The sequence below is a fragment of the Phaseolus vulgaris genome, chromosome 3, assembly GCF_000499845.2.
Source record: "Phaseolus vulgaris cultivar G19833 chromosome 3, P. vulgaris v2.0, whole genome shotgun sequence".
NCBI lineage: Eukaryota > Viridiplantae > Streptophyta > Magnoliopsida > Fabales > Fabaceae > Phaseolus > Phaseolus vulgaris.
Genome location: NC_023757.2, coordinates 52,885,151 through 52,902,423, shown reverse-complemented (window position 1 = coordinate 52,902,423; position 17,273 = coordinate 52,885,151). Strand labels below are relative to the sequence as shown.

The following is a 17,273-nucleotide window of genomic DNA, read 5'->3' as shown; positions in this document are numbered from 1 at the left end:
ATTTTTATTATTGAAAAGATATTTATTTTATTTTAATTATTCATTTATTATAATAATAAAATATATTTACAAATATTTAATAATTATATATCAATATAAACTATATAAAAAAATTAATTAATTAAATTTATTTATTACTTCTTAAGACATTAATTATTCAATATTAAAATAATTTATTTTACAAAATATTAAAACTTAAGTTGCGAAGATATAGACAAGTGTTGTTTCGTATCTTAGCCATTATTGAAATTATTTGGGTTCGTATTCAGTATTTATTAATTCCTTTATTTTATTTTATTTTGTAATCAGTATTGGTTAACTCGCTTGAGTATGAGTATTATTTAGTCTTGTGGTCACTATTGACTAGTCCCTACTAGTATTCTTTAGAAACGTAACTGGTAGAAATCATCCAATCACAAAACAATTGGCTAAGAGGATATAAAAAGATGAAGCTTCAAGGAAAAGGACTTTACATTTGAAAAGTATAAACACTAGGATTTTTTTTCTTTTCATCTTAGTCTTATACAAATTGTATAGGTGTATTTTTATTAATATTTTATAAATACATGAGTGAGTCTCCCTTGGACCTTAATTGGACCTCAATATAAGCTTGAAAAGTTAGTAAAAAACCACATGGAACGTGGTCAATTTCGTCTAAGAAAAATAACAAGAGACACGTGAAGCATGAAGTCCCACCTTGAGTAAAATAAGCTTAAAATAGGCTAAAATTAGGCTCTAGCTTTAACGACCTACGTGTGATGTCCTTAACTTGTTAGTCTCACGTTTTTTTTGTATTATGAAGTGTAAATGGGTCAAACATATATAAATAAGATCAATTGATCATGCACAACAAACCATTTGATTAAAACATGACTAAATAACTAAATTATCATTATACATTATTCTTATTCTCCTATGTCACACGTGACATTGACCTTATCCCGATTCTCCTACAAGGATCCTTCCTTATGACATAATCTAACTTTCTCAATGAACTTATAAAAGTTTAAAGATTTTTCAAAGTTTTATATTGATTGGGAAAATGTTGTCCATCGGTAGTCACTCCTTTTTAGCCCATACAAGTATTATTTAAGAACGTAGTCACTCATGAATAATCCATACGAGTACTCTTTGAGAATATAACCACTCCTTACTACCTCCATAAGTATTCTTTGGAAATATAACTATTTCTAACTAACTCTTTTCAAGTATTTTTTGACACATAGTCACTCATAGTTAAAACACTTAATTTATATCAAATCATAGTCACTCGTAGCTAATCCATTTAAGAGTATTCTTTGAACAACATTTATGTTTGGCTAAGATAAGAAATTTATCTAAATAGTGATAAACAAATCACAAAGTTTTTCACTATAGAGCGGTAGTATACCAGGTTTATGTTCTCTTTTCTAATTTGCTAAGTAAACATGAATAATGTTCTTCATTAAGCTTCTCATGGTGCATAAGTTTGGATAGCGTTTTTACACTCTATAATAGTCTCCTTTTGATGGATGACTTAAAATAAGCCTTGAAGAATATAGTTGTTACAAATTTGTCTCCGATTCTTGAGTAGTTTTAACTCATTTGAATGTCGTTCTTCCATCTAATGACATTTATTGTAAACTATGCATTAAATGCACCTCATGCAACATTGATTACTATTTTATTATTTATGAAACATCCTAATATAGTATTTTCAAAGTTTATAATGTTATCATAAATGATTTGTTGAAGAAAACAATTTTAATTATTCATCAAAAATATCATATGATGTGACTTGTGCTTAAACAAATATTATTGACAAATGAAAGTAACAATCATTTAATGCAACATATAAAGTAAGCATATGAATGTTTGTGCATTATAATATGTGTATCGTTTGAGGATATCAGATGTAAAATAAAACTATACAATGTTAAACTTTCCATCAATAATTATGTTTTACTCTATCCTTTAACAATTTTTTTAAATATCATCTATATTTTTTTAATTTTAATTGCTTAATTTACTTATTTCTAACTTTTTTCATATTCTGTTTTTCTAATTATATATAAATCAATACTCATATTCAACATAAAATCAAAAAATTATTTTTAAAATCTTTATCAAATTTATATACATTTATATTTTTTCTTAAATTTAAATTTGTGTTTTTAAAACAAGTACTTACTGGAATCCAGTTTTTGAGCAATTAATTTCCCACTACTTTATCCGTTCAAATTGTTCTAAACACATAAGCAATCATCAGTTCGTAGAGTCAAATTCTAGCAGTGAAGAAAAAACCCTTAATACCCTTGTAAATAACGTGCAAAATGTTCTATAATTAAAAAGGGAGTGTTCTGATAGAGAAAAAAAAATACAGGTGTTTTTTTTTCATGTACCCCAACATTTTTCTTCATGCACCCTATATTTTTTAAAATATCTAATTTTAGGTAATTTTGGAATAAGGGTTTTATAAGAAAAAAATGTTTTTGGAATAAAGTTTCTGTAAACAAAATGTGTTTTTAGAATAAAATATACAGAAGACAAGAAATAATTATAAAATATTATTTCCATTGATTTTTTTTTGTAATTTCCAAAATAATAAATTCGAAATTTATAAAATATGTTACAGAAATATTTCAGAAAAATAATCTATAAATAATTTTTAAAAGAGGTAAAATGATTTTTCACAAAAAATGATGGGGTGCAGAAAGCAATTTGGTGGGCAGGGAAAAACACCCAAAAATTTATGTTTCCCGCGAAAATTAAAACTTTGTTCCCGCCATAACATGCCTCTCATATATCTAACCATGGCCAATTTTTTCTAAGATCTGCACGCCATGGACATCGACCCAAGCTCCCGGAAGCGGAACCGTGCCTCTGCAACACTCACCCGAAGCAAAGCGCAGTTTCTTCTTCACCGGAACCGCTCCGGTCAACTCCGGTTCGATCCCCTTCGGACAGAAGACGAACCCTGCACCGTACTCCTTCCCTTTCATGGAACCAATAGCAAGAAACCCAAGCGTCGCCACGACGAGCCTCATCGCCTTCTCACGAAGGACCTTCGCGCCAGGCGAGTCTACTCGCCTCCGCAGTCCACCAACTCCAGTTTGATCGAAGGCGCGTTTCTCAACGATTCCGATTCCGCGGATAGGAAACTCGCCGAAGGTCCCGATTTAGGGCTTTCTCGCGAGGCTATGAGTTTCGATCCGAAATCCTTAGAAGAGAGCAGAAAATTACAAGATTGCCGGGGAAATAACGACGGAGATTGTTCAGAGAAAATTGATGGTTTGGATGGTGCAGTGGTACCATCGACTCTACCTGATCCCGAGGTATGTGTTGGTTCAACTTCAAAGGTTGGCGTAGATGAAGCGGCGATTACTTTCAAAGATACACCTACTACGGGGATAGTTAGCACGAAGAATGGTTCTTCTGCTGTTAGCGGAACTGTAAGGGCCTGACATGTTTTTGTTTGTTTGTTGAAGTTTTCATTGTGTTTATTTATTTGTGTTTTTTCAGTGAACTCGTCTTGTCCTTGGAGGGAACCAGTGATTGGCTTTTGTAGTGGATGTTCTATCATACATAGACTTAGTTGGTAGCTCTAACTTTAGTAATGGCGAATTGTGAGATTAGGTTAAACGAGTTTTTGTGGGACCTGGTTAAACTTCCAGTTAAAATTCGTGTTGATTTGACAACTTAGTTTTATAATTGTGGAGTTATTTGGGATCTCTATGCAGGTTCTCAGACCACGTTTCCAGGGAAAGTTGTTCAAGGCCCCAGGTTCTGTCCATTATAGAAGGTTGTTTCCGTTTCTTAGAGATACCGTGAGAGATAATTCTGGTAACTATTTTGTGCTGCTAAACCCCTTGTTAATTTACTGCTTTAATGATTATTTTGTTAAGGTATCTTTGATGAATTGTTTTAATTTCTTTGGTACTTTGTAGGTACTCCAAATTTGGGTTTTAGCCAGAAAAAGGAGGATGGTGGACAGGAGTTACAACATCCTTTGGCGTCTCAAAATCAAGAGGCTTCTAGTGAACTCAAGACCGAAGGTTGCACCATGCATGGTACTAATGGGTCAAAATTGACATCTTCCTACTACTTTCTTGAATAACAAATGCAATTAGACTCAAAAGAAGTGACTACTGAGTGTTTATTTGTGCCACCTGCAGAGGAAAAATGTTTGAGTGAATCGAAGGTGAATGGCACTGCAGATTATGGTGTTAACGTTTTTAGAAGTGATTTACCCAATGATGGTATTAATCAATTGTCTTTCCACACAAATAATCTTGATTGCAACGAGCCAAGTCATAACAGTGCTTGTACCCCGGAGGAGTTTGGTTTTTTGAATGAAAAATGTATACTGACAACTCCTCCTAATGCTGATATATATGATAATCAACGGTTTTGTCTGAAAGCTGACAAGGCGAAATATTCCTTCAAGATTAAATCAGTAAGAATCTGTCCTTTGCTTATAATCTTGTTTTCCCATCAATTCTGTGTTAGACATTTGATTACTGATCTTTGCTAAAATATAATTATGTTACCTAAGCAGACTAGGTCTCGAACAATAGGTGACGAAAGATTTTATGATATACGTTGAGATAAAACTTTTGATGTTTGTGTGTTACATGCCTCCTCAAAGATTAAAAAACAAGATAGAGAACAAGCGTAGATTAAGACTCTTTTTCAATATTATTTCAGCATTGCCAACTCTGAACACAAACATCAGCTTACAAAGGAAAAGGAAATCTCTTCCTTTCACATCGGACATTCCCTGTCACAACAACTAAAACTCTCCTTGCCCTACACCCCACAAGATAAGACTATATATAGATTTTCTTAGAAAGTCTCACCCCCATAAACAACTAACTTCTTAGCTACTTTTATTTTTCAATTTCTTTCTATAATACATTTTCCATCTCCTCTCATTACTTCCGTACCTAACGCAGTGGGTTTTCTAGAACCTCATATGGCCTGTATTTTGGTAATACTGACATAATGGTTGTATACTTAATGGAAATTTAAATATGATTTGTAATGCTCTTGCAGGTCCCCAGACAGCATTTGCACAAGAAACTTTTTAAAACTCCAGGTTCTGTCAACTATAAAAGGTTGCTTCCATTTCTAATGGATCTTACCAACGATGACTCTGGTAACTTCTTTATTTACTCAGCCACTTTAATGATATAATTTAGATATTGATTCTGGATAATAAAGAAGCTAACTGATATTACAGATACATCCAAATCTGATCATCAGACTCATAATCAAGAAGAAAAGGAAGTTGTGCATCCAAAGAGGTCCCAACTTCCTTTGTCATCTCAAAGTGAGGAAGCTTCTATAGATGGACACAAGACAGACATAAGTCCCATGCATGGTGCAGTTGAATCCAATGGAGAGGAAAACTATGTATTAGTTTATACTTCTAATGAGTTATCTCATGTCAAGCAACCAATATTGACACCTTCTCAAGAATTGCCTGAATTGCCAATGCAATGGGACTCAAAAGAAGTGGTTGGCGAGGGTTTATCTGCTCTCTCTGTCAACGAACATATGGAGAAAATTGGTAAAGAAGATGAGTGCTTGACTGCATCAGAGCTTAATCCATGTTCAGTAATGGAGGATGATTTTCACTCTGCTAAGAAAGTTGCAAATGTTGAGCACAATAAGGATCACCAGGAGGTACAAAACAAGATATCCAGACGAAACACTAGTGAGTCACCACCACTCAAAGATCAAAATAGACTTTATGTCAACGGTGATGTCTCTGAGCTTACATTTGTGCATCATTCAAATGAAGAAAAAGGATTCACTATCGGTTATGATGAAAACAAACAGTTGGTGAATCTAGAGGAGCGTGAATCTGTTGATGGGAATGTTACAAGTTTAAATCATGTCCGGTTTTCAAATGATTTACTTCGACCACTATCTGAGAAGATTATCTCAGGAAAATCTGACGTGGGAGGACATAGTGATGACAAAGTTGGAAGTGTGCAGAATGCCATAGTTTTATGTTCAGCGATGCCTTCAGAAGGTAGTGATAATGCTAGGGAAATAAAAAATGAGATTGAATCCAAGATCACATCGGTGAGGACCTTAAATACTGCATAAATGTATTTCCTCTATGATTCTACTTTCCTCACGTTGATTTAACTTGTATTTTTTGTGGTTTAGAGACAGGTTCTTAGACGTTGTCTGCAGTTTAAATTGTTGAAACAGGCCGGATCTTTAAACTGCAAAAGACTGCTTCCATTTCTATTGAATAGTAAGAAAGATAATTCTTGTGAGTATTGCTTTTTATTCTCGTGAAAGATATACATTTAGTTTTGTTTTCTTTTCCAATTTTCTTCTTGGCCACGGTATCTGTAAGTGATTCAAATGGCTGTGTTCCTTGGAACATTATGCAGGCAATTCAGATACTCAGCTTCAAATAGGATTAAACAATGATAGTTCAAGCCAAAAATTTCAAATTCCTGAATTTCAGTCATCTCATGATTCATGCGAAGTGATTCAACTGCAAGATGAACAGGTTGCATCAAATGGACTCTTCAAACAAGAGAGTTCTACTGATCCATCAATTTTTGATCACGAAATAGAATTGCCAATCGTAACCAAGGAAGAAAAAGCTACACCTCCCTTGTCTAAGTCATCAATTTTCTCCGAAGTTAAAGGAACTAGTTTTCTGATATCTTGTGGGAAACAACCCGAGACACACAAATGTGGTCAGAGTTTGTCTCAACTGAAAGTCGTAGAACAACTTGGAGACCCTGCCGTTGGTTTCAGGAAAGGAATTTTAAAAAGAAATCCAAGAGGATGCAGAGGGCTTTGCACATGTTTGAACTGTGTTTCGTTTCGCCTTCATGCAGAAGGGGCATTTGAATTTTCTAAAAACCAATTGCTAGATGCCGAAGAGGTTGCCCATGACCTTATGAAAGAACTATCTCAACTAAGAAATTTGTTAGAAAAATCAGTTGATCGTGTCAACATCAATCCAGTTCTTGATGGAAGCCAGGTTAGTACCGTAGTTTCTAGCCCTTTTCATGCCTGTGCATGCAGAATAACGATAATCAGTGTAAAAATAACAAAATGCTTGGCAAAATAAGGCTTTTTTACCCCTGTATCTTTTAGGTTAAAGAAGCATGCGGGAAAGCATTTGCGGCTGAAGAACTTGCGAAGGACCGTCTTAATCAGATGCACGATGATCTTAACATCCATAGCAGAATAAGAGTAAGTGCAGGGTTGTACCCAAATTTGTTCCTTCATTTGAACGAGTAATTTATTTTAACTTGGTTATGCAGAGCTTGGAGACACCAAGGGTGACGTTTGCTGTTAATGTTGAAGAAAAAACCTATCAACTGGAAGGGTAATTGTCCAACTATATTGGTGTTTTGAAACTGGTGGAGTGTCATAGTAAAGGTAAAGGTGGACGTGAAGAGCCTTACTCATTTATTTTTGTAGTTGTCATTGTAAATACTTTTGTCGGTTATTAACATTTTAGCATCATCTATTTTTTTAATATATTTTTATTTATTAAAGTTAAAAGATCATTAATTTAATAAATGTAAAAAATTACTTTCTCATTTTTTATCGATCTTTTTTCCTAATATTTATGAAAACTATTAAGTAGGAATGTTTTTGTTACTATTTTACTATTGTTTAAGTAAAATTAAAATATCAATTTAACATACATTGGGATATATATTGTACTGTTCCGGGTCTGGGATGTGTTGAATATTTTGTTAAAGTCTTTTTGTCTTCTTAGATCGAGGTTAAAGAGTTTTGTATTGTCCAAAATCTTGAGTGATAAGGTTGAGTTGTGTAATGAAGTGGTGTGACATGATTGGAATTGTCCCTTAGTTGAGATTAGAGGGATCTTTGACTCTAGCAAAATTAGCAGAGACGGTTGTCCTCTAACTTTTAGGATAACCAAATCGTGAAATAGGAGAATTTGGTTTTGTTTTTACCTAGGGTCTCTTAATCTTAGTTGGAGGAAACTAAGGGGGCTCACTATAAGTAAGAAATTAAGTAACTGAAAAAGTAGACAACTAATTAAATAAAGAAAACAATGTACAACCCAATAAATCAGAATAAGGTGTAGTAGCCTTAAACACACTCACCACGTGCAACAATTTACATGGGTACAGTCTAAGTCAGAGTCCCACTGCATGTCCACCTTAAATATAGCGTCCTTGACATGATCACCTAAATATTCATGTTGCTTCACATGAATATGTAAACTCTTGTCCCACTCATGTTCGCATAAAATCCCACACGATTCACATTCTTACATGTCCACTTCAACAAACATGCCACTTTTTGTTATAAATAAGGCATAAACCTTACCATAACTTCTCACACCGATTCCTCTAAACTTCATACTTTCGTTGCCTTCTTTCTATCCTCGTGAGAGTTCCACAAACTGCCTTCCTGTTTCCTATGATCACTTGTATAATTTGAGGAGTCAGAATGTTGTGATGATGCATATTCATAGAAAAACGGTGTTTCAAGAATTCAAAGAAAGTCTCCTACAAAAATGCAATTGAAGGCCAGATGAACAACTTTCCAGGGTGATCTACAAATGTCTCATTTGAGTTGTTGGCAGAGCTGTGTGCTACATTGCAACTCAACTTTTGAACAACAAGATTTAAAAGGGCTCACTGACATAAACACAACTTTGGCCGACACTGAAATATGCACAAATTACCATATATGTATTTCTTCCATTCATCATAGTTAATGTTCATAATTCCATGAAGAACGCGTTCTTCCTGACCAACATCAACACTTACCTACACAACCCACAGCACAAACCTTTGTTTTAAACAACTCATTTAGGAAATTGAGAAGCTGATATACAATTCTACTCCTAATTGGTCCATCACATAAAAATTTACCCCATTACCCATGCAAATCCATCACTATTACCTTCTTTACTAAAAAATGGAACTATAGGAATTCCCTCATCATCCTTAGAGCTTTTAGTGATGAAGATGATGTCCCCACATATAACGAAAACTCCAATATTATTTACCCTGTCTTTACATCCTCTCCAACACTTCTAAACATATATCATACTTTTTCATGAATAAATGTTGATTTTAGTCATGAATTTGACCTATGATATGCCTTTGATTCCAAAAGACCACAGTAGGTTGGGGTGATGCATGATTTCACAACATATTTATGAAATTATGACATCTACCCAATTGTCATTATTATTGCTCATATCAAGTTCTTAGTTGGATACATTGTGACATATAGGAAGACTTGGTTGACAAAGAAACAAGTGATTGAAAATGTATTTGGTAATTAGGAAGAATCATTCAAAAAAATTGTCTAACTTATTGCAAGTAATGTTACAATTTCTTTCTTGTTTCCATTATAACTTGACTACATAAAAAACATCTCTTGGCAAGAAGTTACAAGAGAAGAACGTATACTTCAAAAGATTCTTATGGACCTTTAAGCCATTCAATGATGAGTTTAGGTTTGCAAATCACTAGTTCAAGTAGATGGTACATTTATGTATGGCAAAAAGAAGGACACCTTACTAGTGACAGTTGCACATGACGAAAGGAACAACATAGTCTATGTTTGTAGATGGTTGCTTTTTTTTCTTCTTTAAAACCCTAAGGAGGTATGTGACATTACATGATGTCATATGCTTAATATTAGATCATCACAACTTTATTAATGTTACTTACACAACACTTGGAAGTGGATATATGTGTATTGCATTTAACATATCACATATAGTTTCATGGACAACTTAAGAACTTCACTCTAAACATTGACCTTGTAAAGAAACAATCACTTGGATTGACGACATTCCTATGTACATATAAACACTTGTGATCATATTTCAAAGAATATTCATTTTAGTCAAAAGATTATGTTTCAAAGAATATTTATTTTAATTAGAAGTGATTGTATTTTAAAAAATACTCGTTTTAATCAAAAGATATTGTGTTTCAAAGAATTCTGTTTAATTTGGAGTGACTTGTCTCAAGTAATATTTAAAAGGTTAACCATAAAGAATCACAAACTAAAAGAATTATCAAATAGTTAGTCTTAAATTTTTTACAAGTCAAAAGAATATTAATAAAAATGACTAAAATCCAAATATAGAACTTTTCTTTTATAAAGAAGCAATTTAAATAAAAATACCATGTATAACTTTATGTAAGAATTGTTTCAGATAAAATTTTTTAATACTTAGATTTCAATGTTGAAAATATGAATATTTATATATGAAACAGTTTTTATAAAATATACCTAAAAAAACATAAAAACATAAAAACATTTGTTGTTATCACTTCGTAATATTAAAGCTAAACAAAGTTAAAACAAATATATTGTTTGACGTTGTAACGTACAATTGGATGATGCAATAGTTCATCAAGTAACAACAAACACATTAGCATGTTCAAACAATAAACACAAATAATTATTATTTATAAAATAATATTTTTTTAAAGTTAAATAATTAAAATAAAAATTAAATATTTATATTAATTACAAATATTAAAATATTTATATTTATTGATGGGAAATCAAATACTTCATTAAATAAAAAATATATATTTAATTTAATTATTAAAAATATTTAATTAAAAAATAATAATTAAAAAAAATAATCGTTATTCAGAAAAACTACTTATAGTATATATATATTCGTTATTTTTACTCTTTATCAGTATAATTTATTTCATTATTTATAAAAAACTACTTATAGTAAATAGTAATAATCCTTTTATTTTATTAACGTTGTCATGTATGAAAAGCTATTTATAATAAACAATAATTATCCTTCGAAAGTAGAAGAGGTAATAAAAATATTTGTTTTATAATTATTATAGTATTCAATTTTTTAATTACATTATTTATTTATATTATTATAAAATAATCGACACACAAATGCATAAACTTTTGTATTTTCAGTGGTATAAGTAGTGAGTGAACACAACCTTGATTCACTTTGTCAGTATCGTCTTCTTTGCACCGCGCACACTCCAATCACTCCCTTCTCTACATACAAACATGAGCTTCGACGGCTTCCTCAAGACTCTAACGGACCTTCAGGCCCACTGCTCCACACTGCTCGCCAACCTCACCCATCTCCAGCCCAACCACTCATTTCCAGCCCCTCGCACCAGCCCGCCCTGGGCCCGGATAGCCCCACCGGCCCGGAGCAGGCCCATGACGGTTGAGGCAATAGAGGAGCGGTTGGAGGGTATACCCGTTTACGCCCTCAGCAACGCTTCGGAGGAGTTTCTCTTGGTCTCGGGCTCTTCCAGCGGGAAAAACCTTGGTCTCTTCTGCTTCAACAAAGACGACGCCGAAGCGCTCCTCAACCAGGTCACGCTTATCGATCCCCACGCTCGCCCGGGCTCCAAAGTCGTCCCCGTAGCGCTCAACAAGGTCCTCTATTCTTCTCGCTCCGCACCTCTTTTCGTCGCTTTCTTTTTCCGTTGGTTATTTGTGTGTCGCGCTTGTTTCTTCAGGTGTTTCAGCTCAAGGTGAACGGCGTTGCGTTTAGATTGATACCGGAGTTTTCTCAAATACAGAATGCTCTCAAAGTGAGTTGTTTATTCGTTATTGTTATTAGTATTTGCAAATTATACCAAGTCTTTTCTTGCCAAGAATTTTTCTATACATGTAATTTTACATTACTACGCAATATATCCAGTAACAATATATTCAGTAACAAGAATAATTTCTCTCATGTGACACATCATGGTAATAATGATAATAATAATAACATAGCAAATTTAAAAGATAATAATAATTTATGTTACATGAAGAAATGGGACTGCAATTTAAAACCTTAGTTCTCTTGTCTAACCGAGACCTGATTATTGAAATTCTCTAATGGTTTATATCTCATTTGAAAATACCTTTTGGCTGAATATTGAACAGAAGTATGCTGCTATTAATTGTTGACATGCAATATGTTTTTTAGAATAGAGGTTATGAGGATCCAAATATCGACCACTTCTGTGAAATGTCTTGGGTTTGTGCTGTTGACTTTTTTAATGTGATAACTTCAATCACTTCACTATTATTTTTTTTTTGCTTTCCTCCTCTAACAGATAAATAGGCTTTGGTTCTTTCGTCCTTTTTTCTTATTTGGGTTAGCCTAGGTCCTTTGGTTCTTTCACAGCATTATGATTGATTATGATAATACACAGTCACAAATCATTGAGCTAGATTCTCTTAGTACTCTGCGTGCAATTTATGGTGACAAATCATCCTTGAGGGCAAAATTATTTTGTTGATAAAAAGGCTTCGTAATAAATTTACTGAGATTGTGGGTTGGTTCTCGCTAATTTCTAGAATTAGAGCTTGATGTCTCTGGTGTATGAGTATTTTTTGTATTATATTGGTCTAGTTAGCTAATTGATACAATTTTCTTAGAAATTTTTCTTGCATACTGAAAATTAGTTGATGTGAAGTCTTAAAAAGTGGACTTTAAAAGCTTAATTTAACCTTAGAAACCAACTTATAAGAATTTGGTCATATCTCTAATGTGATCTCTAACATGCTCCTTCATGCCAAGGACTGGACATCTCGAGCATGAGAATGAAGGGGTCCGATAACGGGTGACATGATAGGTTCAACAAACTTCGTTAGAATAGACTTTGACATCATTTTAAAAGGTGGACTTTAAGCCTAACTCAGTCTCACAAAATTGGCTTGTAAGATAAGATCTACACTCACTTATATATTATGATTTGGTTATATCTTTAGTGAGTGTGAGGTCTCCAACATGAAGTTTAAAAAAGTGTTTGTAGTCCTTCTATAATCTATTTACCTTGCTATTGTTCATTGAGCTGTACAGTAATGATAATGTATGCTTGTGCTTTACAGGAAAGGGAAAAATCTGGCTCTGCTTCCAGTGGCTTTTCTGGTGTTCCAGTTTTCCAGGTTCTTCTCTTAGCCTTTTAAGTCTGGACATGTCATTTGTGTCTTAATTCCGGGTTGCAAGCTATTGAAAATTGGGGATTCAAGGAATGTTTCACTACATTTTAATACTGCATAAGTTTTAAGGGAAGGAATGCTGACCCGATGTTTGAGGCTCCCACCTTGTTGGGTTTGGGGAGGGTTGATTCATGCAGCCTTATCCCCACAAGTGGTGAGTCTGTTTTTATGCTGGTTACTTGTTTATAGAGGGAAGCATAAACTTTGCTAAATTGGGTGAACAATCAAGGACGTGCATGCAAACTTATAAAAGAAAATAAAATAGACAATTTCTAATAAAAATGAAAATGAAGTGATCTTATATATTAGAAATATGATAATGAAAAGAAAACCCTTAAACAAGGGACACTGAGTGGTTGGTTGAGTAATTTTTTAATCTACTGATTGTCTTTTATATTAATACATTCTGTAATGTATACTCCTCTTTTATTTTCTAACTCCTTTACAGATGGTTATGGATTAATAGAAAGAATAGTGATAACTAAAACAGGATAAATGTTTTTTGCTGAAACATCTAAGAAAATGGGTTGGGGAGAATGGTTTGTTAGCAATAGGCCCACAATCAAGAAAATGTATTGCTAGTTAAAGTTGTTAGAGGAGCTGTTGCCTTAGCACTCTGATACAGTGATAGAGGTATGCTATAAATTGTGGGAGATATCAGGCTTTGAATTCTTTCGATTGGAGACTACTTTTAATATGTCATCCTTGCTTGGGTTCCATTGATCAGATTAGGAGTATGCCCCTCAATGAATTTCCACATTCAGAACTAGTATCTATAATACTCATGCCTGTTTCCAGTTCCTTTCATAATATATCTTATGTGGTTTTACTTCTTGTAGAGAGAAATGGTATACACTTATGCATTGTAATCCTCTTGTTTCTATTAGCATAGCTGAGGAACATATATACATATATCATGCAAAGCATTACATAGGGATGGCCCAAGTCCATACACAAAATATATCTATAATATATCAAACAACCCCCTCAAGCTAGAGCATATAAATCATATGCACCAAGCTTGTTACATATATAATTAATTGTTAAATATATAATTAGTCCCAGGGCCCCACTGGTTTAGATAAGATATATGCTAATTGATCATTGGAATTAACAAATTGAGTGATAATGTCTTAGATGAAGTGACAATCTATCTTGATATGTTGGGTTCTCTTGTGAAATACCAGATTTGAGGAAATATGTACATTTTTGAGAATCTAAAAGTGGTTGGCCATGACTTGATAGAAGTGTAGCATTGGGATTCATAGTGTCTCAATGGGTTTGAAGTGCAATAGCCGAGTCTCCTCTAAAATACCCAATACATACTTCTTTTGGAACATAATAATTCCATTGTTGGATTGTTCTACCTCAATCCCAAGTATCCGAGTCTTCTAAGTGTAAGATATCTCAATTAGAGGAACACTTGTCCAATCATTTTCAGACCCAGGATCTTGGAAGTCTCAAATAATTTTATGACACTGAAGTAGCCCAATCAAAGGAAGGTGTAGTAATTTCTCAAAGGATATATATGTTTTAGGCATCCTAAAAGATATATGTATGATTGATCATAAACCAATGGATTGTCCTATGCATCCAAATAAAAAATTAATGGCAGAACAAGCAGAAGTTTTCTCTGATCTTAAAAGATATAGAAGACTGGTTGGAAAACTTATCTATCTTACAATTATGTGCTTCCTTGTTTGTCATGTTTTTTATACTTGTGTTATGAAGAAAATTGATTGAGTTGATGATGCTATATTTATTAGAGACACTAGCTGGATTTGTTCTACGAGTTTGTCTGGAGTACTGATTCTTCGAGTTTGTCTGGAGTACTGATTCTTCTAATCTTATCATAATTAGTGATTGCGCTTCATTTATATTGATGCTGTTACCTTAATTTTTTTCGTGCTGGAATCCCTTAACTGGGATATTGAATTGTTATATTGGCGAGTTTCAGTCCAGAAGTCTGATATTGAAGAACGAAAATAAGAGATATCGTCCACTTTTCTTCAGAAAGGTGTGTTGATTTGCCTACACTGAGTTACCTGAGATTAGGTATTTGTGAACGAGGCATAGATTTTGTTTTTATTTTTCATATGTAATTTTCCACAGGAGGATTTGGAAAACACTCTTAAATCGGCAGCCCGTGATCAGAACAGATTAAATCCCACTATGAGACGAGGGGATATCCAGGTATAGACCACATGAAACCTTTCAATGTCTGACCTATTGTTTCATAGGACTAACCCATCATTTTTCAGGTTGCCACTCTTGAGGATGTAATAAAAGAAATGAGGGTGAGTGTTGAAGTTACAGCAGAAGATGGAATAGGGAGCCTGCATTAATTTGATTGTGTTTGTTACTCCACTTTTTTGAGGGAAGGGTCAAAGGGATTTTTTGCTATTATCTATATTCCTTTTATATGTAATGAATGTATTTTGTAAATCAAGACTAAAAGATAATTTTGCAGGAAAATTCTGCATCGAACTGGGATGATGTTATTTTTATACCTCCTGGATTTGATGTTTCCGACGACTCCAATGAGCAGTAGAGCAAGATGCTGATCAGTCATGACAGGTGGCAAACAGTTTTTTAGATTTTGTGCATACTACAAACTTCTGAGTGCAAACTCTTGTAGTCTTCATATTAAATGCTATTGGAAAGATTTGGATTTTGCGTTTTCTACTTTGGTTTTTCGTTGTCATGTAGGTTTTAACAGGCTTTGTAATATTTATTACTGTTACACTCTAACTGAAGTCTGAAACGTGTACTACTTGGAGATTGTTTTTTATTGGATTTGCGGTGGTGGTAAGATCTCAAATGTGTATCTACGAACTTGTTTATCTCACCAAATTGTTTGTGGAACTGACAATATTAGATTGCGTTTCACAAGGAGCAAATCCATTGAGTTTCCTTTGTGACTTGTGTTTTCAGTGGAAAGGTTTGTTTAGTAATGTTATAAGATTAAGATTTAGGGTTTAGGGTTTAATATTGAAACACTTAACCAGTTTGGCAAGGTTAAGGGCATGTTTTGTAAAAAGTTCACTCAACGAGAACGGACGTGTAACAGAATCCAATGTTCTTTTTAGGTTTAAGTCATGAAAAAGTTTGGAATTTTCCCATAAGTTACACATCCTAAATATATTATTGCCGTAAGGCACATGTTATAATATGTCTGATGTAAACAAAAGTAATATTTTTACATAAAAAGTTTTAGAATTTTGTTCTTAAATTTCATTGTTCTTAGATTCTTGACACTTTTATTAGTTATTTTTAAGTCCATACTATTAATTATAGTTAATTTACAAGTATTTAAGACGGATAACTTATTTTTAAGTTCAGATTTAAACCAAGTAATGCATTTTATATTTTACCCAAGATAAGAACATTTAATTTATTTTTATTTTAACATATTGTGAACAATAATTTTTATTATTTTAAATAATCATTACTCTTTTGTTAATAATTTTAATGTTTTAGAATTTATATTAGTTTAAAAATGCCTAAGGATATAAAAATAATGATTGTTCTTTTTATATTACATATAATTTTAATGTTATAATTATTTTTAAAAATATATAGAAGTTATTTTTTTCTCTAGGGATAAACTTTCTGTTTGTATTTCACAATCATTTAAAATTAGAACATCGAATTAATATAGAAAAGAAATTATAAGCATCTAAGTAAATGTAATTCTTTTTATAAAATTAAAATGTTAAAAGCAAAATTTGGAAAAAAAATATAATAAATAAATTACTTAATTGAATAACGTGTCCTCAAACAATCTAAATCTCTTCATTTGAAATATTATTTGTTACTTTAATTATTTTTTTTTATTGTTTCTCATTATTAATGTTAATTTGACTACAGTTAATGATAACGTTTGAAAAATAACAAAAAAAAATTGTAGTTATTAAGATCACAGTTATATTTTGTACATCATAAAAAGAAAATACAACTTGAAGATAATTTTGCTAGAAAAAAAAAAGGAGAAACACAACATAATTACCATAACAATATTTAGATCCCAACTATATATAGAAAAAAAAGCCCTTAAACCCTAAACTCTAATATATTAAAATACCATGCAGACATGACTAGAGGAGAAAATAAATGGTAGAACCTATAACCTTTGTAACCCAAACGACATAAAATATATAGGGGAAAAAAAATAGGGGTAACCACAAATTGCTGACGTGATAAAGTTACTAAAACGCTATATCACATTGTATAATTCTATAATTACAAATTTTATATAGCATAATTGATCACTGATAAGTAAAGCTATGAATGATTAAAACTGGGAC

The 17,273-nt window shown here is 32.7% G+C and overlaps 2 protein-coding genes across 4 annotated transcripts; both read left to right on the top strand.

Moving 5' to 3' along the window:
* The first annotated feature begins 2,757 nt into the window (after window positions 1–2,757).
* On the top strand, window positions 2,758–7,570 carry LOC137808737 (uncharacterized). 3 transcript variants are annotated; one of them, XM_068610003.1, is made up of 11 exons: window positions 2,806–3,431; window positions 3,720–3,822; window positions 3,927–3,954; window positions 4,003–4,049; window positions 4,155–4,435; window positions 5,035–5,137; window positions 5,222–6,072; window positions 6,160–6,268; window positions 6,393–6,997; window positions 7,114–7,212; window positions 7,284–7,570. In XM_068610003.1, exons 1-11 carry the CDS (start codon window positions 2,823–2,825, stop codon window positions 7,350–7,352), a joined length of 2,904 nt encoding a protein of 967 aa, XP_068466104.1. In that variant the 5' UTR covers window positions 2,806–2,822; the 3' UTR covers window positions 7,353–7,570. The 3 variants fall into 3 exon arrangements, with proteins under 3 accessions (XP_068466102.1, XP_068466104.1, XP_068466103.1); XM_068610001.1 differs by having other exon boundaries at window positions 2,758–3,431; window positions 3,927–4,049; XM_068610002.1 differs by having other exon boundaries at window positions 3,927–4,049; window positions 6,166–6,268.
* Window positions 7,571–10,944: 3,374 nt separating this feature from the next.
* On the top strand, window positions 10,945–15,787 carry LOC137808736 (protein TIC 22-like, chloroplastic). The gene is made up of 7 exons (XM_068610000.1): window positions 10,945–11,406; window positions 11,490–11,564; window positions 12,856–12,912; window positions 14,924–14,983; window positions 15,079–15,159; window positions 15,228–15,263; window positions 15,437–15,787. Exons 1-7 carry the CDS (start codon window positions 11,026–11,028, stop codon window positions 15,515–15,517), a joined length of 771 nt encoding a protein of 256 aa, XP_068466101.1. The 5' UTR covers window positions 10,945–11,025; the 3' UTR covers window positions 15,518–15,787.
* Window positions 15,788–17,273: the final 1,486 nt, after the last annotated feature.

What these genes read in the sequence shown, in the direction of transcription:
- LOC137808737 (XM_068610001.1), top strand. Translation starts at nt 2,823, where the DNA reads ATGGACATCGACCCAAGCTCCCGGAAGCGGAACCGTGCCTCTGCAACA. An exon ending in CGAAGGTTGCACCATGCATG is followed by an intron (nt 4,050 to 4,154) that starts GTACTAATGGGT and finishes TGCCACCTGCAG; the next exon opens with AGGAAAAATGTTTGAGTGAA. An exon ending in TAGTAAGAAAGATAATTCTT is followed by an intron (nt 6,269 to 6,392) that starts GTGAGTATTGCT and finishes AACATTATGCAG; the next exon opens with GCAATTCAGATACTCAGCTT.
- LOC137808736 (XM_068610000.1), top strand. Translation starts at nt 11,026, where the DNA reads ATGAGCTTCGACGGCTTCCTCAAGACTCTAACGGACCTTCAGGCCCAC. An exon ending in CTGGTGTTCCAGTTTTCCAG is followed by an intron (nt 12,913 to 14,923) that starts GTTCTTCTCTTA and finishes GGCGAGTTTCAG; the next exon opens with TCCAGAAGTCTGATATTGAA. An exon ending in TGAGACGAGGGGATATCCAG is followed by an intron (nt 15,160 to 15,227) that starts GTATAGACCACA and finishes ATCATTTTTCAG; the next exon opens with GTTGCCACTCTTGAGGATGT.